We start from the raw sequence: 23,400 nt of genomic DNA, 5'->3' as shown, positions 1-23,400 counted from the left end.
GAGGCAGAAGCAGAGCCTATGTGAGCACAAGGGGGGTGCAAGGCCCACGCTGGGGCCTGGAGGGGACATGTACAGAATTAATGAGGCCAATTTAGTGTAGAACCGGGGCGGCATCTACTGAACGGTCCTTAAGGACCATTGTAGCTTTACCCCTCTCCCTACCCAGGCGCTTTAGCTCCTCCTCTCCTTGCCCTTTGGTCGTCAGTCCTGGAAGGTACTCACTAAAAAAAAAAAAAAACACCTGAGCTGCCTGGCCGCTAGGTAGGAGGTGGTATGATATTCCCTAATGATAATCTTGAGTAAAAATACCAGTTATACACTATTAGACAAAAATCTAGAACAAAAAGGTAGTGCCTGATCAAAATACCTTTCTTTAAAACATTAAAGCAACTTTTCCTACTGCTCCTAAATAAAGAAAAATGCTGTAATTTTTTCTGTTTTTGTTTATTAGCATTTTGAGCTATATACTTGGTCTTCTCCACACATACAGATTAAATAACTACTAAATATAAACATATTTTTCAAATGCTTATAGTGGAGAATATGAAATGATTTTGTCTCTCTGCTCCACACAGAGTAACACAACAGCAGGAAGCCGGTGGTTTAAACAGGTTATTGGCTATAGGTAGCCAGCCTCCTGTCAGTAATAGTTTTCTTTTCTGTAGTTGTCTGATGTTGTATCGAAATCAGTTTGTAGAAAGGTAAATAATTCTTTGGGTCATAAACTTTAACAGACAGAACATTTTTGCTAATTTAAGAAATTTAAATAGACTCACAATCAACCTGTACAACACTTTAATAGTGAATATTAAATGTCTACATTTTCACTGTTTTATTATCCTAATGACTTCCCATTTCAAACCAGGGCTCAGTCTGACTAGCTATTAGCCTTTCACCACTTTAGATTTCTTCACCTTTATAGAAACTCAATGCAACATGACGTATACCTTCACAGATTCTCACTTTAAAATATCAAAACTACACAAACGTCACTCTCACACGCATCGCTCTTTACAGCTGGTGCTCCTTTCTGTCACATGTTATCTATGCCACACGTGCACTACTGCTACTAAAGTATTGCAGCAACTCCTCAATACTAACATTACATGATCTCATGTAAGTGCAATAGCTTCCCTGATCCTCTCACCTCAGAATGCTTGATGCTTAAAACCAAAAGTGAAACTAATGGCATGACCTACTTTCTGATTAATTGTGCTTACCCTTATCTGACCACTTGGGGCATTGCTAAAACATTGAGACATTATCTCCTTCAATATGGAAATTACAGCAAAATAGTAAGTTGCCCTGTACTGACAGTTTAATACTATGGATGCTACACCCTTCATCCAAATTCACACACACTATTCAAACCAGAAACACATGAGCAGCGAAACTCATTCTTCATGGACATTGTAGGACTTAATGCACCATCAAATATGACACATCCACATGTTTAGACTTGCTTAATGCATTTTCCAGTATGCCAGCACACATGGTAAGATCAGAATCTTTACTTTCCACATCTTTAGTTGTAGCATTTTTTAGCCAAATGTATTACAGTGTGTAACAAAATGTGGGGGAGGGGAAACATTGAGCTGTGGTCCATACAGCTGAAGAAAACTCTGGTCGCTCTGGCAATTTCTCATGCATCTCAATAATAGGAGTTTTAAGCAAAAAATGTATGATTTATAAAAAAAAAAAAAAAATGCTTATTTGAACTTTTTAAACTCTGCATACTTTTGATACCAGCAACTATTTAGATAAGACATCTATAGTTATTTTACTGGCAACCACTATAAATTAATTATATTATTTTTTAAATAATTTTTCCATCACTCTGTAGCCACATTTGATAATGTTTTCATACTCACTTGCTCCTTTTTATGCTTTCCAGGTAACATAGAATACAGCTGTCCTGCCACAAACGAATGTGAGATCACAAAGCGGCGACGCAAATCATGTCAGGCTTGTCGCTTCATGAAATGCCTCAAAGTGGGGATGCTCAAAGAAGGTAAGAAGAGTAAGAACATTTTTTATTAATTTTACACACATCCATGCAAAACATCTCTTAACATCGCACCCCTCACGGTCAGGATAATTGCTTTGTTACGTCCCTGATTGCTGCGGCAATCAGCCCGCTGAGTTTCTCTTGTGCTCCACAACACAGCCCTTTGTCCTGCCTCTACCTACACAGCAGTAAATAATGTGCAGTTGAGCTGGGGACAGAAATATGCTGAATAGGTTGCTCCTGCCGTCTGAGTAACAGAAATGTAACAGTATTCCACTTGGAAAGGCTCACGCCGGGTCCCTCAGCACACGCTCGCCACAGTCTCAGCTCTCCCTGGCATATTGATCCACTAAATGTTTTCCGAACATCTCAGCTCTCTTCCTGTGGATTTTTTTTTTTTTTTAAGTCATGCCACCGGGGAATTCAGTGACAATTAAACATGCTCCAGATGGATTTGTCTGGCCACGGTTTCTCTCCCACTAAATATCACCACTAGCCGAACCCCCCTGAGACCTTCAGCCTTGGCTGCTATTTTAGGGGAGGAACCTCTCTGCTTTCACCGCATTACACATCCTCACCTGCCTGACTTCTTTATTCATTCTCACTGCTTTGTTAGAAGGGAAAATAATACTTCAGAATGAGATAAAAATACGTTCATGTCGATCGTGATTGAAAATATTAGTATTTGTATTCATTTTACATTTTTAAATTATTTGTTTGATGAATTCATTTTTTTTCATGGCAGAAAGATGACACTGGAAACAACTTCAATTAATTTTCAAATATTTACAACCTTACTAATATTTGGTAAAGATAAAAAGTCCCTTGGAAACCAAGTTTCTGGCTTAAGTCTGACTGGAAATTTATGACTAAATCTTAGAGTTTAACTTTTAAATGTATTCCATATTTATCAGTGGATATAAGTGGATACATGTAACAGTATAAATTAGCGAGATCTTTCCCAAAGCAAAGCAAAATTTTAGTCTGACTTATCTTTTTCCAAAACTAGCCATCTTTTTGCAGCATCACATTGTGTCCTAATTTCTCTTTCGACCACAACTGTTACCATCAGAATAAATGAAACTTGTTAACACAGTCTGTCTAGAAAAGTTTAGAAACCCTTCAAGACTGAAGCTGGTGAAAAAATGTAAGCTGCTGAAATGACAGTGACAGGGTGTTGACCAAAAAAACTGAGCCTTACTCTAAAAACACTTTCAGGTTAGACTAAAATTTGAAGGTGAAAGATCGAGCTGTTTGGCTTGCCAAGAATGGAAGTGGCAGCAGCATGATGTGGGTTTGTTTCACTCTCATTGGTACTGATACTTTGCACAGTGTCTATGGAATAAATTGAGTCAATGCAATCAACCATCCCCTGTTCTATTTGCTACACCTTTTATTAATTCATGCCATAAACAAAACGTTTACAGCTTTGTGTTAAACTGGAACCAAAGTAGAATATTAATTGAATTGTATGCATTAATTAAACTTTATTCGGTTTACGTAGCTCTATTGAATTGACTATATATTTTGTATAAAAATTAGATTTGCAACTTTCTTTTGATCCATTATAATGATGCAAAATCCAAACATCTTTTTTGGACTTTTGTTAAGCAAGAAGCCACATTTTGAAAAGTATTGCACTTTCAATCTATTGTTCTTATTTTATCAAAGGCAGGAATTATATACTAACAAACACTGCATTTTTTCACATTTCTAAATATATGTGATTTTACCAAGCCAAAGTTGCAAAAATATTGACCACAGCCTATTTTTCTCAGTGGAGATTGCATGATATGTAAAAAACTATTTGACAAATGTTTTACCTTCTTGCACATACAATTACAATTGATAAATATTTTGTGATATTTGCTAAATGGTATTAAATTACAATTTAATTTAAAAAATTTTTTTACAGTTGCTCTTTGTCTTGTATTATCCAACACCCAGATTAAAACTTATTCTTTTAAATTATCTGTTAAACTCTTACGTCAAAAGTCCCCTATTTCCTTCCTCCCATTATTCTGCCGTTGGACAGCAGGATTTATAGATGCATATATATTCAGTCAGCGGCCGGATCCAGAGTTGTGGCCCGTATGGATCTGCTGCACAGTAACAGAATCTCCTAGACTGCATGCGGCCAGATAAAGCCTCAGTGCCAGAAAGACAGAGTAATCGCATTACTATCTGATGAAAAATTTATGCCAATATATCATTCTGGAGAATAAGAGACTACAAAAATATGTGGCTGTGGCTATAAATGAATGACCAGTGTCAGGTCAAAGTAAAAAGAGTGTTAAACTCAAATATTCACGACTAATATTCCGACTAAGCCCTGGGTTTTAATGCAGTCTTCTGTGAATTCAGCATATTAGCAGAATGAGAACAACTCTCCTCTTTTGCATAGTCCTCCTCATCACAAAGCTACAGCTCTTGTCAGAAGGTGATCGAAGATTAACGGGGCAGTTATCTCATAATTTATTGATTTTTCAGCTAGAATTATTGAAAACATTTCCAGTGACTTATGGATAGCAGTGCAGTAGATCTTTTTCTTCAGATCCGTTTTAGGGCTTTAATAGAAACTGAAGGGAAAGAAAAACACACAGCCTGTGTCCGCTGTAAGCTCTCTGAAGCCGTGGGCTCAACACCGCGGCCGGACTCATCATGTGGAGATGACCACTGTTCATGTGACTGAGGATGCCGCTTACTTTAATTACTGAAGAAAGGTCACATTGTGTCAACACATGGAAAATATCACCTAAATATATCTTAATAAACTATTCATGCATTTTGAAATAGCAAAGAAGTTTTCGGACGGTAACATAAACGATATTTCTCGTGTTACATTTACAGTAGCTGAAGCTATTTTAAATGTTTAACATCTGAAAGTGTAGCACGATAAATATGGGGAAAGTGGTCTGCTAAAGATCAGCAGCAAGATTACAGGAATTACAAGAGCCCTGCCTGGACCCCATGTTTAGTCGCCGCACTTTCCTTTGACTGTATAAAGGAGGAAGTGATCGATACAAGAATCAAATGTCAGGGGCAACAGGTTTTTTTGCTCTGATCAATGGAAACGGATCAGAGCTTAGAGCAAGAGAGAAGACAAGATAGTATTGAGAGATTACATTGACATCATTTGGTGGCAGTTGCTCTCCTCTTTTCGTTTCGCTGCGTCTCACTTACACTTACACATGGAGAATCCGCCACATGCATGGCTACATGCAGACCAAACTCTGTCCTTATGTAACAAATGCTGAAGCACTTCAGTTCTATAATTGCTTGCCTAGTTTATTGTCTCCAAGTGGTTGTACGGCCTGGAAAATGCCATGCTTTGCCAAAGTCTTCATACTCTTGACCTTTTTCACATTTTGACATGTTACAATCTCAAACTTTAATGGATTCTTTGGGGGTCTTTTTGGGTAGGCCAACACAAAGTGGAAGATAAGTGAAAGAAAAAGTCTTTCTCTTTTCTCCTGTCTGAGCTGAGACCTCTGTAGCTCCTCCACAGTTTCCAAGAGCCCCCCCTCCCAACCTTTCCATCTTTCCATCCAAAGGAGCGATGCTGCAGGTACAATGCCCTACATCAAAAACTACGGCAGAGTGCAAAAGATGTCTCTATGTGCCATTATAGGACAGTGAATTGAACCGGGCTCTGCTAGTGCTGTTGCATTAGTTTTTTATTAGGATATTTGGATGCACTAATGTTCTCTAACAAACTTAGATTCATGCTGAGATTAAATGACACAGCTGGATTCTAATTACTGACTTATTCTGTGTAAATATTGGAATGTAATGGGATGATTCAGATTATTCTTTGAACAGTGATGTGATCTTGAAAGACAGGACATTTCTTGTCGCTTAGTTGCAAACAAACTCACMCTAATTATATTGGAAAGTTATATAATATTCAAGGGTGAATGAGGGTAAGACAAGAAAAAAAATGTTTTACATCTCTTATTTGAGAACTGAATTTCAATTTAAGTGACAGTTACTCTTTGAAATTATGCGAGGATGTTAGCTGAGCTAGATATTGCGGCTAACCTGCAAATGGACTATCTGGCGACGGTGTCAGTATGGCAGCCTCTGGGGGTCATCAGATTGGGAGGGGGCAATGTGTGACAATTTTCCGCTACCCTCGTTCATCACCACTCCTGATTAAAAATGCTGTGACACACTTGCAAGCATTCGAAGCTGGCAGCAGGGGCCCTTTGAAATAGTGCTGACGGCAGTTTAGCGTGGCAGCTTCCTTGAAAGGCAAGGTTCACCATGCCTTGCCATGTGGCCTTCTGATTTTCCCAGCTAAAATAGGGTCTGTCTAAGCCCCCCTTGGCATTGCCAACCATCCCAGACATCCTGACACTTTCCCCAATGGAGAGATGCTCCGAACAGGTGAGGGACTCAAAATAAGGGCCCGTACCATAGCTTGCCACACAAAGTGAGTGAAGACAGGCCCTTTTGTAGGAGTGTGCTTGAAGGGGGATTATTATTGTTTTTGGAGGGAAAGAAGAGCCCTAGGTCAGCTGGCCCCGGCCCCCACCTCGAGGCCTGCGTTAATCCGTGTGCGAATGCCAGCCGCCTTGGCCAAAAGCCCCCTCCACAAGCAGCTTTCTTTGAAGAGATGATACCCGAGCTCACCCGCTGCGACTCTTGCTGCACTGTACTTAAAACAGTAAGAAGACTTTTGCACATTTATACCTCCATTGTTGCTTACCCATGGAGGAAGCACAACAGACCAATCAGTCAGACTCCTCAAAATCCTTCAAAAATCCACCCTACAGTCTCCAAGTGAATGAATATAAATGTGACAAAACACTTCCGATCACTCCATCTTCCTTTCTGCTAATATCTGGACAGTAAATTGAGACAGGTTAGAGCCGAGCTTTAATTCCTGTCACCATTTGTTAATTATGGCCTGGACTGTTGTAATTAAAAGAGGCACCCATCCACCCTCCATCGCCGGCTGACACAGCCGCACAGCTCAACTGGCAGAGAGAAACACGGAGATCCGAAGCGCAGTCACCTGGCAGGAGCCCGACTCTGCAGGAGAGCTGAAAGAAACTGTAGAAAGTGGTGACATCATTTTGGACAATGACAGGAGTTTTCCACGGCTCAAATAAAAACTACCTGAGCTACAAATGGACTCTAATAAAAAAAGGCCGCTGCATACTTGTTTGTATGTTGGGGAAAAATAAGATTTTCATGTCTTCTTGGTGTGTGTACGTGGACGTATGTGTGTGGAGGCGGCTTCCCCTATTCTTGCCGGGAAAGATGAATGTCTGTTGGGAAATTGGGGTAATTAGGTTAGTAGGTTGTCACTGTCAGGAAATTGAAAGACAGTCCTAATCAGATTTGTGTTTCTAGGGAATCAAATAATTTATATTAAAAAATGAAATATACAGTTACACTGCATTGAAAAAGTATTCAGACAACTCATAGTTGTTAATTTGAATCAAAGTGACCAAAGACGAAGGAGCACAGCAGACGGGTCAGGGAGAAAGTTATGGGGAAGACTTTAGATCTGAAAAAAATATGCAAAGCTTTGCACATCTGACTGAGCACATTTCCGTCCATTAACGTAACTACAGACCGACCAAGATTGACAGGAGGGTGATGTGATCCACAGATCTAGTCTTTACAGCAAGGTGAAAAGAAGGAAGACAATGTTGAGAAAAAAACAAAAACATTACAAATCTCATGTTTCATAAGCCATGTAGAGAGCACAGTAAACATGTAGAAGAAGGTGCTCCGGTTAAATGAGACCTGCACTGCATGCAGGATTTCAAAATACCAGCCTGCAACTCAAAGAGAGGACAAAAACCAACATTACACGTCACCCTGAAAACAGTATCCGACCAGTAACTGAAGGTGGTGGCAACATCGTGCAGTCAGGATAGAAAACCTGGTCTGAACCGATGAGAGGATGACTGTCTTTTCAGTTGCAGGATTATATTCAGTAAAATACATTGAAGTTTGTGGTTTTAATGTTACAAACTGTGGAGAATTTCCAGAGGTACAAATACTCTATCAAGACATATTACACTGTAATACATTCTAATGCCACTGACCTGCATTTATTAGCAGAGAAAAGAGCTTTGGTCATGTCACGTAAGAGGTACAAATCTAGATATTTTGCATAAACCTGCTGTTGAGTTCCTTTTTGCTAAATGAAGGCCATCACTTCTGTCCTGCTCATCTGATTTTTCTCCTTCCCTCCCGTTCACCGAGCGACCTCCAGTCGTTTGTGCGTGGGGCACATCCAAACTCATCCTCTCCAAGAGCACTTGCTGATGGGTAAATTGTATTAGGCTCATTTGCAGTGGCCACACAATGTCCGGATTTGACACCGTCCTCCCTGTTATAAAGTGATGAAATCATCAAGGAAGTGCTCTGGCTGCGGGCGTTCTTCACTCAGAGGACGCAGGAAGCTGACAAATTAACTCCTCCTCCACCACGAGCATTTCATTGAGCCTTTTCCCATCCATCCTTTAATATTAAATTTGTTTGAGGGGGGTTACATTACGTATACAGATTGAAAGGATTCTCCCTCTTGACAGGATTAAGATTTAGGTTTCACAGTCGCAATGACACACAAGTATGAGGATGCAGGATATAAATGCTTGCATGCAATTGCATTAAATAACCAAATACCTGCTCAGGGATATCAAAAAGAAAAGGAGCGGCGTCTATGAAATATGTTAACAATGTTGAAAATTAATAGAATAGAAAAGACATCCGAATAGAAACATTCTTATCAAATAATGAGATAATAAATAACTTATGTTATGATGAGGCTTGCTTGACATTTACAGTATCAGTGTGCAACCTGGCCCCCTAGGTGTGGCTGGGGGTGATAAGGCCCCCATGCTGCTCCAGTGAAAGAGGGGTGAAATAGGGGTCTTTTATGGGAAAGCAATACCCAGTTATCTATCTGCGGTATGACAGCGGGAGCTTTGTACGCTATGTGTGTGGCTGCGTCTCTGCTCGGAGCTCGTGGTTTTTGTTTTGTGGATGTGGAGGAGAGCACACCTGAGCTCACAGATGCGAGCAAAGAGGCAGGTAACTGGCAGCTAATTAGTATGCAGCCTGCCTCACCCCAAAAGCTAAATAATTAGAGGGCCAGTCTGTGAGATCATTGACCCTGCATTAAATATTCATATGTTTAGACCTGCTCTGGGCTCAGCTGTGTCACAGTAGACCAGCCAGGCATGGGCCACATATGGGAAGGTAGCAAGGCCTCTGACACATCCGCACAGACACACACTCGCGTGTACTCGTTCAGGAATTCATTTCAACACACATATGCCACCATGCAGTGCTTTTTGATCACTTATGCACAAGCAAGAGACAAACTATGTTTCGTACAGATGATCTAAGGAGTGTAATATTTGATTTAAAGTAGCAACCAGAACTTTTTACTGAAAATGTCTTCACTTTGTTGACCTATATAATGTCTGTATGTGCAGTGTGTAGGAAACAGATTCATACCCCTTTAACTTTTCCATTTTAGCATCCACAACATTCAATGTATTTTGTTGTGAAAAACCAACACAAAGTAGCTATTGTTCTGAAATGAAAAATAAAGCCTGTTATACATTTGTGTATCACACATATCCCAAGCAGTATTATGCAAGATGGTTGAAGCTAAAAAAAGAAATAGTGCAAGGAACCTTGAAGAAAACCTGTCACAGGCTGGTAAAAAAAACTTGAGATGGAGTTCCAACTTCCAGCTGGACAGCAACCTTTGACACATGGCTGCTGTCTGGGTGAAAATATCCATATGTTGAAAGGGACCAGTCAAAGTCAACCGCCATGTTAGGTGTCCTTCACATGCTCTCAATTCAGCCCAACTGTGTGACTTTGTGAAGAAAAATAAATAAAGATTTCAGCATCCTGATCTGCAAAGCTGGAGATATACTCTAACAGACTTGCATGACTCGCACAGGATAAATACAAATTAACACCACACTTATGTAAAACCATAAATAGGTTTCCTTCCACTCAACAATTATCCCCAAGAAAAACATTACTCTACAAAATATATTACCTTCTGTTTAAGCAATGTGAAAATAAGGTTGGACAGTGAAAGTTGGGTACATAAACACATCTACTGATGCTTAACTTTGCTTGAAAAACGGTTGGGCATGAACAGATCGGTCAAGCCTTACTTTCTTAAAAAAATACCAATTTTCAAAATACTTTTCCAAGCTAAATTTTTAAAAGAACTGACCAACCTTACAGTCAAAACATGTAGAGTTTGTAGAGTTGTGTTTGTTTATCCTAGAAAAGCCTAATAAAATATACTGAAGTCTGTAATTGTAACATGACACAATGTGAAACAGTTCCAGGAGTGGGAATACATTTGCAAGACAATATATTTGATATTCTTTCAATTCTGTCTGCCAAGCAAAATACACACTTTTCATGTGGCGTCTGTTCTGACTTCTCTTTCCCAGGGGTTCGTTTGGACCGCGTGCGAGGGGGCAGACAGAAGTACAAGCGGAGGCTGGACACAGAAAACAACCCATACCTGGGCTTAACTCTCCCCCCTCCTACTAAAAAGCCTCGTGAGTACTGCTCCATCACTAACCCGTCGCCCCTCATCCAGCCAGTCAGCTTCCAGGTAAAGCCAGGCCAGATTCATGCTCCCCTGTCACTCCCATGTTTGGACAGTTGAGAGATCATTGGTCAGAAATGTAGGCCATGTATTGTTCCGGCCAGAGCTGAATTATGTTAAGTCTCTGAGCAGGTGACCGCTATTATACAACCGAATGCTGGAGGACGCATTTTCAATCGCAGCTTCTCTTTTATTTCCCACAAACATTCAATGAATGAAGCACCAGTTTCTCTGAGTGTATTATATTGTCACAATGATCAACACTGAACATCTTTGTGGTCCTTTGAGCTTTTGCAGCCTCTGACCTCTTCTTTTTGTCGACATCCTGCTGCCCCCTCTTCTATTTTCAGTCACAAAGATAGTGTCTCACCTGTTGGTGGCCGAGCCAGAAAAGATCTACGCCATGCCTGACCCGACCATGCCAGAGAGTGACATCAAGGCTCTCACCACGCTGTGTGACCTGGCTGACCGCGAGCTCGTGGTCATCATTGGCTGGGCCAAACACATCCCAGGTAGAAAAGCATTCCCTCTTGCTGTGTCTTATTTTTCTAATTTCTTTCTCTCTCTCTCACATTTTACCCTGAATTTAACTCTTTTACTTTTATTCTCTTTTGCTGTAGAAAGACTGATTGTTACCTGACAGACTGTTGTAATTTTTCAACTATAATCACAAAGCATGTGGGATTCCTCAAAGCTTTTATCTCGAGTCACTCCTATTTATACAGAAGCTATTGCCTTTGTTTCCAAAATTGCAGTGTTAGAGATCATCCCCTCGTTACACAGAATGACAGTGAAACTATAGAAGATGATTTGTTAAATTATGTTTTCAATTTGTGTGTTTTTTCTTGCTTTTTTTCTGCTATTATTTTTTTAACATATCTTTTGTTATTAATATAATATACCTCAGCTTTGTTGCTTTATTTTCCTATAAAGAACTTTGATACACTATCTGATGAGTGGTGCAATGATAAATAAACTTGCTCTGCATGAAAAAGTAAGCATGTCATAAAATAATGAGAGCAGCCCACTTGGCCTTCTGGTGTCTGTTGGACTGAAAAGGCGAACACTTAGCAGAGTTCTGCAAGAAACACATCTTGAATTAATGCGTCTAAAATCCCTTCACTGATTGAAGAAGGAGAAATGTTGGAGATTTAAAGCAAAGTTTGGGACCTGCCCAAACAAATAAGACATCATATCACACTTGAATGCACCAGAGAGCAGGAGCGCACACACATCTCCTGAATTATTGATAGGCATAATCATGTTTCTTCCGTGCCCCATAGACATCGTGATAGACGAGGTGTTAGGTTATAAGAGGCTGTTGAATTAAGGATACACCACTGAGAATACACCGCCTCACGTCAGCAGAGATTTTGCTTCCTTCAAGAGTTTTTCCTCTGATTTTGACAGAGAACATGTTGTTTAGTCGCTCTTTTTTTGCAACCCAGGCAGATTCTGCTTGATCTTGCGCTTGACCCCCATAACTCTACAGCATTACGATGCTGTAAGCGCGAAAGAGTAACAGACTAAATGACAGTGTCCCTCAGCGGCAACTCCATAACCCCCTTCTCTCATCAGCATAACGCGAACAGGGACACAGCTGTCAGCGTGCAGGAAAGCTCAAGCAGCTGCGTGCTTTTATTTTATGTCTGTCAGTTATTGAGATCATTTAAATTCAGGTTAAGTAAATTGAGAGAACTTATTTCAATCAAACCAGCTGGAAATAAAGCTGACCCTTTTTTTATATAGTGCTGAAAAGGTATTAGAGAACTTCTCAGAAGGAAGGGTATTAATCAGGTACAGATCTGATAGTAAGGAGATTAGAGGTGGATATGCTCCCAGGCCCTGGCCTCAGCTCCGGTCCCTTACACGTCTAAACTGTTTGGATCACTCCACACATGGCCATGCATGGTCAGCAGCCTGAGAGTTTTACCAAGGAGCTTAGTCAGGACTGGATCACAGCTGACCCGATAACACACTCCCATCGATGTGACCCAAAAATTACGCCAGCACCGCAGACATTCTGTAAAATCCCATGACACTGGATTGTGGAGGGCTGGAAGCAGAGCTACACTGCCTTTGTTAAAGAATAAAGAGAGTGAGGAAACCTTAAATAAACTTACGCGTTTTACGGATTTGTTTTACAATTTATTATTTGTGCTCTAAATATTTCACAGTTAGCTGCTTACACTTATCTTACATGCCGTAGTGCAGTTAATAGGCAGTGCACAGGTTCATAGTGTTTCTGTGATTTGACTAACTATAATAATTTCAACCCATCACTTCCAGCCCATGGCTCTGTTCCTAAATTAGCACAGGTGTCTGCCACTTAAAGGCTACACTGAATAATCTGCACTACCTGTGAGATGATAGCCTGTAAGCAGATTATTTTGATCTCCTTCCTTGTAAACACATACAGACTCTCACTAATACCTTTGTTTCGTAATGTTTTCATTGTAGAATCAAATGGGGTTTTTTTATATTAGATAACCATTTAGGTGAAAGAAGAAAAAAAAAGAACTGCTTCTACTAAGTGCTTGGTTTGCATCTGTCCCTGAGGTGGCGTTTGTATTAGGACAGTGGGTGTCCTCTGGCCATGAAATGGCTGCATAATTGAGTTGTACATGGCTGAACCTGATCAGAGACGGTTCACTGGTTGAGCGAGACTCCATGCGCTAACACTCCATGCACCGGCGGTACCCCGGGGCAGCCTACCACGCTCATCTCCTGCTATATTTCTCCTCCTCCACTGCAGGACCAGACAGGAAAAAAGTGCTGATTGTATTCTGATAGATTTTTGTGGCCTTCGGCGATGGAATTAAAAAGATTAACAGTTCATAATGAAGTAGAACACACTTATTAGGCCACTTACAGATGGGCCAATAACTAAAGTTCAAATTCAACAGTATAAATGTCAGAAAAATTGGCACTTAGCATCTCCCAGTTGATTTTTAATTTCGTCTATTAACGGAGAACATTTTAAAATGTGTTTGAAAAGTGGCGTAATGTGGAGAAGAATGGCCCAATTGCACATTAATGGGAGGGCAAGTGGAGGATAACAAGCTGTATCAGTCGTATAGATGAAGTCCAATGTCTGCTTTCGTTCTGAGCCATAAAAATGATTCAGCATCCAGAGCCTTACAAAAGTATTCATATCCCTTTAATTTGTCACTTTACAAACACCTTTAATGGATGTTTAATGTTTTGTAAGGTAGACAACAATGAAATAACTCAAATTGAGAAGACAACTTCATCCTGCAAAGTGTGGCATGCATTCATATTCAGTCCACCTGAGTCAGGTTGAACCTTGTTTTGTTTCAGTTCTGACTGGAAGTGTTTTGGTGTATTGTCTCCATCAGCTTTCCATGTTAAAAGATTATTTTTCCTGCAAAAATAGTTCAAACTGTCAGATTACTTTAGGAAAATGCCAAGTCTTTTCACAGATTTTAAATTAAATTTAGATCTGGACTTTGACTAGTGCATACTTACAACATGCATGTGATTTGATCAAATCTTTTACATTGGTGGTCTGCCTACAGAGGGACATTTCCTGCAGGAACGTGAACCCCGTTCTTTTACTGATTCTCCCACCTGACACCACTTTGGATCTCTGCAGCTCCTCCAAGACTTATCGCTGGCCTCTTAAATGCTTCCACTGATTAATGTTTTTATTGGCTGACCTGTCAATTTAAGTGAATGATCCTGTCTTGTCAGATTTGAAGTTGTGGGATGCTCTTTGAAATGTCAGAATGACATATGCATGATTTTAGAGATTTGCAAATCTTGTGATATTGTTTTATAAACTTACCCACAACTTTCTCCCTCACCTGTCTGTCAGGAAAGGAAGCTAAATTATGCACATTTCCTTCCAACTTATAACTATTGCTACTTTTTGTTTGTCCATTAATAAAAATCAAATTAAAATACATTAAAGTTCAGGGTTGTGAATTCAATAAGTATGAATACTTTTTTGCTAGGTGAAGAATTGATGGATTTAATTAAACTAAAAGTACATTACATCTGTTTGCTACTGCAAACAGAAGCCCTGCCTTCATTCTGGTTCTCCCTTAATCACAGCAGAACCTTTGGACACTTCAGTCACTTCTTTAAATAGTAGCATGAGGCACAGTCTGCAGCCCCCTGAAGAGGGTCTGGGGTCGTTAGCAGGAGCAGCGTTACAGGGATGCTGACAGATGGGTTGTTGCTCCTAAGGTGCTAACAACCTTTGACACACATTGCAGTGCACTGTGCAGCCCCTTTGGCCCATTTCCATCACATAAAGCTCAATTCCACCCTGTCCAGGTGTTTTACGGAGGAACTAAGTACACTCACAGTCTCAGTGCACTAAAACCGCCTTGACACTGAGAGTGTTACTATCCTGGATGGAGTCTCCTCTATTGTGGTAAAACTGGCATGCATGCCTTTTAGTGCTAGAAGCTAAACTTTAACATTTACAAAAATCAGTCAAAACAAGTGTACTGTGTCTCCCAAAAATGGTTATATTGTTCACTTTACTTCACATAAAACCACAACATTTCTTTCATGACATATTGTGATTGTGTTGTAAATGTTGTAAACCAAGTGTTCAATATCTAACAGACCACAACCGAATGCACCACAACCGGTGGTCACAACTGTGAACCTTCAAAGGCCAAAAACATTAATTATACAAACAGCTAAAATGAACAGGGTAACTTTGGAGGAGCTGCAGGGAGCTGCAGGTCATGTAGGGAACTCAGCATAAATGTGATAGAAGGTGCTCTTGTATAAAATAACATTTTTGGCCGAGATGTAAAATTCTATGTGTGGTGGAAAACTTACATTGTGCATCATCCCATGTTGAAACATGGTGATGGCAGCATCATGATTTGGGGATGTTTGTGTTCAGTGGGGACATGGAAGCTGGTCAGAGATAACGGGGATGAAGCTAAACACAGGACAATCCTGGAGTCCTGGGCTTGAGACAAAGGTGGACGTTCACTTTCAGCAGAACAAACACCCTAAGTGCAGAGATACTATGGGATGGTGGAAATCAAATTCCTGTGGTGGTATGGTGCAATCAAAATCTGGACCTAAATGCAAATTTAAGGACATCTGCCAAGGCTTGAGAGTCGGAATAGAAAAAGCAAAAATATCAATGTCAACTTTGCCCACAAGAGGTTTTTTGTGGTATTTGTGGTGGTACAAAATTTGCTCTCCACACCTTTCAGATTTTTAGGTGCAATTTTTTAAAATAAATAAATAAATAATGTATCACTTTAAATTACCCAACACTTTGTTTTGGTTTATTACATAAGCTCCCAATAAAACACATTAAGCTGTGAGTTTAATTCTTAAAGGGACATGAATGCTTTTTGCAGAGCACTGTATCTTTTTTTATTAGGTGCTTAGAAACGAATTCCTTATTTCTTAACACCAGGTGTTTCCGCATTAGTTGTATTAGATTTAGACCAGAAGAAGGTAATGAATCAGACCGCATTGCGTTATTTATCGCTGGTGTTTTGGGAATATTCATTATCTGTGCTTTATTGAATCCCTGCGTTTGACAGACAAGTGGCTGCCGCATTACTTGTTAACACAGAGGCAGCGATGTCGAAAAGAGATCACACCTTCTTGTATGTTGTCGTGTTTGCGCTTTAATCACCCACCTTCTCCCAGCAGCCCCCTCCCCCTCCATCAGGGTTCCCGTTTTCTCTTTGCCATTAAATTGTAAAATCTACTTACTGTGTTGCCAGCCTGATCCCACTCAGGCTGCGTAATCTCCTTGTAATAGAGTGTGAATACTGCCCAGCGATAAATCAGCACCTCATCAGCGCACTTTATTAAATATAGACACCAACAGACAGCTCTTAGTATATTCAATTTACCCTCTGACGTAGGCTTCAGCATGGGGGATAAAGATAGATTGAGCAATCAGGTGGATGCTGAGGCTTGAACCCAGGCAAGAGGCGCTGGAGAAAACTTGAGGAAGATTGAGATGGGTTGTGTACGAGAAGCAGGAAGAACCACAAATGTAACGCTTGCCAAGCAGGCGGAAAAGACTTTAACTTGCATTTTTGTTATCTGGTTGAGAAATTTTGAAAAATGTTGAAACCATAGCGTTTGTGTTGAATTTGTGTATTTTATCTTAGTCTCTTTTATGTGAAAGGCACTCAGCCTTGTCTGCTGATGTGCCTTGAAGTGATCGTTCTCAGAGCGCCATCCCTCATTAAGCAATGTTACTTGATGGCAGCGAAGATAAATTATATGTAATTATGGTGATAATTAAAGCTTGATTCGTCCCGTCTTTGCGCCTAAACAGAGATTTGTAAAGTCAGTATTGGCCAAGGGAGACCCAGGGGAGGGCTAAAGACTCTTTTGATAGGGTCTGGGGGTCATAGGGTGCAAATTGAAACAAGGGGATTACTGTATTTAACGTTTCTCAGCCTCGTGATGTTCACCTACTCCTGGTCAAATCATCCGTTTTCTTGCTGCCTACAATGGGATGATTCACTGGTTGTAGGAGATTCTCACAGTACGATAACCTATTTATTATTTACAATTTTGTTCATTATGTAAACTTGAAAAAAAAAAATCTTTACTATATGCAGACACATATAGATGGAACCGTCTTTTCATTTTCTGCAGTCACTTCATCAGGGAACCTTCAGATGCAATAAAGAGAATAATACCATCATTAACTGTGTGGACGCCGTAGTTCTTATACTTTCAGTTGAAGATAATGAAAGAAATTTGTAAGATTATTATAAAAACAGAGGTGTATAAACTGTTGTATTCCCTGTAGGCTTGGACAAGCATATAAAATACCTAAAGAGGTGTTTGGTGGTTGCATTGAGCATTTTGCCTTTTCTGACTTACTGACTTGATACAAGTAGCTCACCCTTGGAAAGTTTGTGCTTATTATTTTTTTTTTTGGTGAGTTTTTTTTCTTTTCCTTAGCAACAATGATTAGTTTGTTTTAACATAATTGTGTTGTGTATACAACAGCCTTCTTGTCATCAAATCAATGTAGAGTGAGAGGCTGCAGCAGATCTGTGTTTGTCATACATGCAGCTGGATTTCTGGTCAAAATATTTATGTTGAGCACAGCAAGTTATTACCAAGATGTTATTGATTGGATTCTCCTCATGCTGTCATGTAAATTTAAGAAGCTTCAAAGAACGAAAAACACAGTAAGCCATAATTACGCTTCGGAATAAAAACAAATACGGACAAATCAGAGGTGTTCCATTTTTCTTTTGACTTTTAATCAGACATTTAGACTAAAAAGAAGAGCTTTGATACAGAAAAAAGCTGATGGCGATATGATCACTGGGCCCAGTTTGAGGATAGAATAAAAGGAGTGCTAAATCTCTTGGGTCCTGTTTGGGCACAGTTTTACTTCAACCGGTGCCCGAAGAGCACTTGACTTGGCTGAGGTGAGATTGCCGCCGGGCAGAAGTCTTCAGGGCCCGCTTGTCCTTCTGATAGCCAGCCATGATAGATCAGCCAGTGTCCAGCCAGGATTGCTCTCCCTCCCCCATTTCTATCTCACACTTCCTTTTTTCACTAATGCTTTGGTCCTCTTTGGTCCTCTTTCTTGCTTATCTCCCTCCTCTCTGCCCCGTATCTTCTCTTCTCTTTTATCCCCCATTTCTCTATCTCTCGCCATTTTTCTCCCTCCTTCGCTCTCTCTCCCCCCCCCCACTCTTTGTCTGCTGTGTTGTCTGATTGAGGGTGAGTTACGAGGGGGCTGCAGCTGGAGGGGACCGCCGTGCCTCGTAATTACATCTCTTTTTATTACTCGCGCTAATGGCCCTCGGGGAGAAAGAAACAATAATAAATTAATAGAATATGAACTCCAGCTCAACAGAAATCTCCAGCATTTCATTTTGGACCGTCCTGTTCTCCGGCAGATGAAACAGCGCTCTGATTAATCTCCGCTCGGGGTTTGAAACGGCCGTCTGTGGGTTTGGGCTGCCCCCTCCTGCTCACAGCTGAAGGCTTTTGGGAAGATAAAGAGAGAGATGATGGTTTTTCAGTCTTGTTTTAGTGCAGGGCTTTATTGTTTTTTAGTTTAATTTATTAGATCATTTTTTTCATGAATGACAATGCGATCTGTGGAAGAAGGTGCTCTGGTCAAATAAGACCAGCATTTTACTTTTTGGGATATGTGCAAAATGTTTGATCACGCTGAACGTTTCAACGTCTCAGTATGACATGGAAGGGGTAGCATCATGCTGTGTGGGTGCTTTTCTTCCGTAGAAATAAATCAGTTTTGAGTAGGTGATGGATGGAGGTTTAACAATGACATCCTTAGAGATTGTGTGTGTGGGCGTGTGTGTATTTTAGGTTCAATAACTGTTTTTTGTAGTATTTACACAGAATTATTTAGATCTCCTCCAATAATGAACCATTTAATATGGCAGAAAATCGCTAATTGTTAAAACCTTATTTGATTGATCTGCTCAAATCTAATGTGAACAAAGGAAAATGTGCTGTAATTATTGCTGCGAAGTCTCCCAGACAGAAACCTGCTGGTGCGTTCAACTGTGGAGCGGAAAAGACCCTTCAAGTGCACAGGCAGGCTCCTCTGATTTGGTCAATATTGTGTCATGTTTGGTCAAACCCCGCCAAGGCAGTGGGCTGGAAATGAAGATGTAAATATTGATATTTCATTAGGGGAAATCACCCACTCTGACGGCACTTAACCGGGCCACCTTCAGAGTGTGGCGGCCGGAGCGCGGCGTGACCTGTGGAGTCGGGAAGTCACTTCATTACTCGATTAAATTGAGTGGAAAAAGGCGAGGCAACGACACAAGATCCCATTTGGAGCGATAATTTAGGCTTTGAGGAGAGGGGATGGAGCGGGGAAAAACACTACCTCTCCATCTCACAACACTGGATTAAATTCAAGGACTTTTAGCGTCAAAGGTAATTGCAGGCTGCTGGGATGCAAGTTTGCATATGGCTGAGAGGTGTCGGTTGTATCAGAACAACTCTAAAGCCACTCCAGCGAGCCCTGAACAGGGCCGTCATGCGAGCTGTCATCGCGGGAGCAGCGCTTTAGTTCCGCTTCAGTCCTCCTTGGCATTAAAAGGCTACACAAAGCCTCGTCTGTGATTGTGATGCCAACCTGATGCGGCAATCAGCACCACGTCCGTGCTCGCTTGACAATTTCTCTCCGGCCAGTCCACATTCTGTCCGACATAATGGCTACGTATGCAGACAAGGAAATAACACAACAAAGCATTTTAAGATGCCGCCTGGATAACTGTAATGGCACGGGCCGCTAGAAAATATGGCTTATTGGCTTCACTGATAATAGTCAAGTGTTTTGAGTGCTTTCGGCAGTCTGCTTTGTTGGCTCTAATTTGGGACGGTTCTAGCACCTTTCAGTTTGCGCTCTTTTCTACCCACTATTGATTCCCCTTCAAAATGTGAAGGCCCTCACATTCTGATCACAATCTGTTAATTAATGTATCCTGCAGCTCTTCCCCTGCCGTGGTCATCACCACGATAAGGGAAATTGAACACTCAGGTACCACTCTTCCTGGCTTCTTTTTTTCTTGTTTCTCTCTCCCTCTGCCCTGATATTGTTTTTTTTTCACTCACTCTCATGGTTCTTTATTTATTTATTTGTCTTCTCAAGCTGCATGTGTTGAGTCCTGGCAGGGGGAGATAAACATCGGGCTTGTGGCCACGCCATAGTCAGGTCATTTACATTCAAGAGAAAACGTCTGATGCACGTGGCCTGGTCAATACAGTAATCTATCGCCTGTTAATCACACTGTGGCAGGTACTGTGGCACCAGCAAACTTGTAAAAGCAATCAGGGGCGGTGCTGGGGAGTCTAATATGCTGTCAGAATGAGCCGCCTGCAGGAACGCCTAGCTGGGGGAGGGGAGCCTGGTAATATGGTGAGTGCTTTGCAGGCTTGTGTATTTTATTGACAGCTAAATTGTAAAGGAAAAGAAAAGGATACCAACAGTGCCTTGCAAAAAAATATTAATATCTGTGGAAACTGTTAACATTTTGTCACACCACTTGCTCACAATTCACTGAATTTAGCTGTGCGTTTATGTGATGTACCTGCACAAAATAAGGAGAAAGAAACAATGTTGGATGTTTTACCATTAGTCAGAAAGCCGCATGGTGACTCTGGTGGAGCTGCAGGGATCTACATCTTAGAATCTCTCGATAGAGCAACTGTTATTTTGACACTTCATGGATCAGGGCGAGAAGAAAGCCATTGTTGAAAGAAAGCAGTAAGATGTCCCTTTTAAAGTTTTCTATCAGCTGTATAGGAGAAATAGAAAACGTGGAAGAAGGTGCTCAAGCAAAATGTTCATCTTAGATCTACATGCAAATGTGTACACTTGAAGAAAAACACACCAAATAAATTCCCCCCATATTGAAACATGGTGGTGACAGTGTCATGCTGTGGGGATGCTCTTCCTCAACAGACACATGGAATCTGGTCAGAGTTGATAAGAAGATGGGTGGACTTCATTGTGCCTCTGCAGAAGCCAAGATAATTTCAGCAGGACACCCACCATAAAAATACAGCCAGAGCTAATTTGGAACAGATTAAAACATATTCATGTGTTATAATGGCCTAGTCAAAGTCCACACCCAAATGTAATTGTGAGTCTGTAACAGGACTTGTTCTTTGATGTTGACTTAGCTTAAGCTGCAAAGCATAAAAAAATTTCAGATGTTCAAAGGACACATTTTTAGACTTGCTGCTGATTATTTCAGCTAAATATTATTTCCAATGCACTGAAAAATGCACACCACACTTTTCAAGTCTTTATTAGTAAAACAGTGTCAAACATCTAAATCATTTTATACTTGACTCCGTATAAAATGTGGCTTAAGTATTTTTTGTAAGGCACTGTATATGTCTGCTTGCTCCTTACTTTCTTCCTCTCTTCCTTGATTCTCTTTTGTTTGAATTCCCCAGAGCTCATCTGAGGGGGATATAGCAGCTTGTTTTATTTGATGTTCTATTCTGAGCATATGTAGAGGTGTCTGGGAGGAAATGACAGTGGTTTGATGTTCCCGTGCCAGTTTCAGCTCTCCCAGCTGCTGTAGAACGAGACCCTGGGTTTAAGCAGGTCTTCAGGCCCGGTTTGAACCTCCTGATCCCAGAGCTATGGCTGTTTTTTATGTGTTTGGATTTATGTGCATACATATAGATGTCATGATGTCAGTGTTCACGTCTGTTTGCTTTCTTGGTTGACACGTTATGTATGTTCGCACGCGTGGTTGTGTGCGTCCCCCTCCTCCTGTTACAGCGTGCATGTCATGTCCTCAACCCTTCCAATATGAATGTGTCTCTGTGCTAATCCCCCTAACACCAATAGAACAGGGGCAGGATACAAGGGGTAACAACTTGGCTTTGTGTTTCTCAGACCTTTGCTCTGATTTACTGTCCTCACTTACAGTAAAGCCGACTCAAGTGCTCCGAGACAAGCTTCAAAGAAGACCTTCTACTGTGCATTTGAAATTAAGCGCCTGTGCCTCAGTGTGTACTTTGAGCCAGTTTGGCTGGACGGATCATGTTTGTTTTCTTGATTAGCCGCATCCTGGTTGTCAATTTTCTAAATTTACCCGACTCAGCTGCTTTTTGGAAGTAGAAAGTATTTTCTCTTCAAGCCATCTGTTTTCATGTCACATTTGCCCTCACACAGTTTCCGTCTTCTCGCCCCAGGCTTCTCCACCCTCTCTCTGGGAGACCAGATGAGCTTACTGCAGAGCGCCTGGATGGAAATCCTCATCCTCAGCATCGTGTTCCGCTCGTTGCCGTACGAGGACGAGCTGGTGTACGCCGAGGACTACATCATGGACGAGGAGCACTCACGGCTGACGGGCCTGCTCGACCTTTATGTCTCCATCCTGCAGCTGGTGCGGAAGTACAAGAAGCTCAAGGTGGAGAAGGAGGAGTTCGTGACTCTCAAAGCCATCGCTCTCGCCAACTCAGGTGGGAATGGTAGAGCACACCACAGTTCATTAATTAAATTCAAAAATATGCTTAGATTTAAGATTTTTTTTTATTTTTTATTTATTGCGGTAAATAATGGTTGCTCTTTGCCTCCAGTAGTTTATTGGCAAATTATTTTATTATGAATAATAATAAAAAAGTTGCAGAATTATCTAAACATACATTAATACTATATAAAACTAAATATGCAATTAAAACTTCAATTTTCACAACAGACATTCTCTCTGGTTTTACCAATTTTGAAGAATAGCTAAAATACACAGGCCTCTTTGTTAAAAAGTAAAGCATGTACTACTTATTTAAAGCTCCTCCATACACTGATAAACCTAAATAAGTAGGATACAACTTAAATAGAGGCTTCAGCTGCAGTGATTCTATAGAAAGGATTTTGGGTTCCCATAAATGTAGCATCAGTTATATTGCTTAAACATTTTTAAAATATTCTTAATGCGGGCTATAACTCAAACTGCATAGAGTTATTGAATAAAACATTTTTCAAAATATGTACGTGATCCTGTAATTGCAATAAAAGGTAATCAAAGTCAGTATTCTAATCTCCATTCAGTTATTTGTATTTAAATCAATACTCATGATTTTAAATAGGACTAGACATGTGTAGTTTATTATAATATAAAAGTCCTGGCATTCTTTATCACGCATAGTTTATTATATTTAGTGTGTTTACAAGACCCGTTTTTAAATCACTAATTTTGAGAAAAGCAAAAACAAATTTGATGCTTTTATTCTGTTGTCTATTCACAGCTATTGTTTTATTTCAATTTATTGTATTTTA

At 40.5% G+C, this 23,400-nt stretch overlaps 1 protein-coding gene across 7 annotated transcripts in view; it reads left to right on the top strand.

The window, feature by feature from the left end:
• Nucleotides 1–23,400, top strand: part of esrrb (estrogen-related receptor beta) — a 58,769-nt gene that overhangs the window by 28,354 nt on the left and 7,015 nt on the right. For 5 of the 7 annotated variants that reach the window (XM_008400283.2, XM_008400280.2, XM_008400281.1 and 2 more), the window contains 4 exons: nucleotides 1,895–2,020; nucleotides 10,462–10,572; nucleotides 10,973–11,134; nucleotides 22,317–22,586. In XM_008400283.2, coding sequence (XP_008398505.1) covers nucleotides 1,895–2,020; nucleotides 10,462–10,572; nucleotides 10,973–11,134; nucleotides 22,317–22,586 — 669 coding nt within the window. The remainder of the gene's footprint in view (nucleotides 1–1,894; nucleotides 2,021–10,461; nucleotides 10,573–10,972; nucleotides 11,135–22,316; nucleotides 22,587–23,400) is intronic. The other 2 variants (XM_008400278.1, XM_017302605.1) reach the window with 1 other exon arrangement.

This window comes from Poecilia reticulata, linkage group LG22 (genome assembly GCF_000633615.1).
Source record: "Poecilia reticulata strain Guanapo linkage group LG22, Guppy_female_1.0+MT, whole genome shotgun sequence".
In the NCBI taxonomy this organism is placed as follows: domain Eukaryota; kingdom Metazoa; phylum Chordata; class Actinopteri; order Cyprinodontiformes; family Poeciliidae; genus Poecilia; species Poecilia reticulata.
The sequence above is the reverse complement of the archived record's forward strand: the minus strand, read 5'-3'. Positions and strand labels throughout refer to the sequence as shown.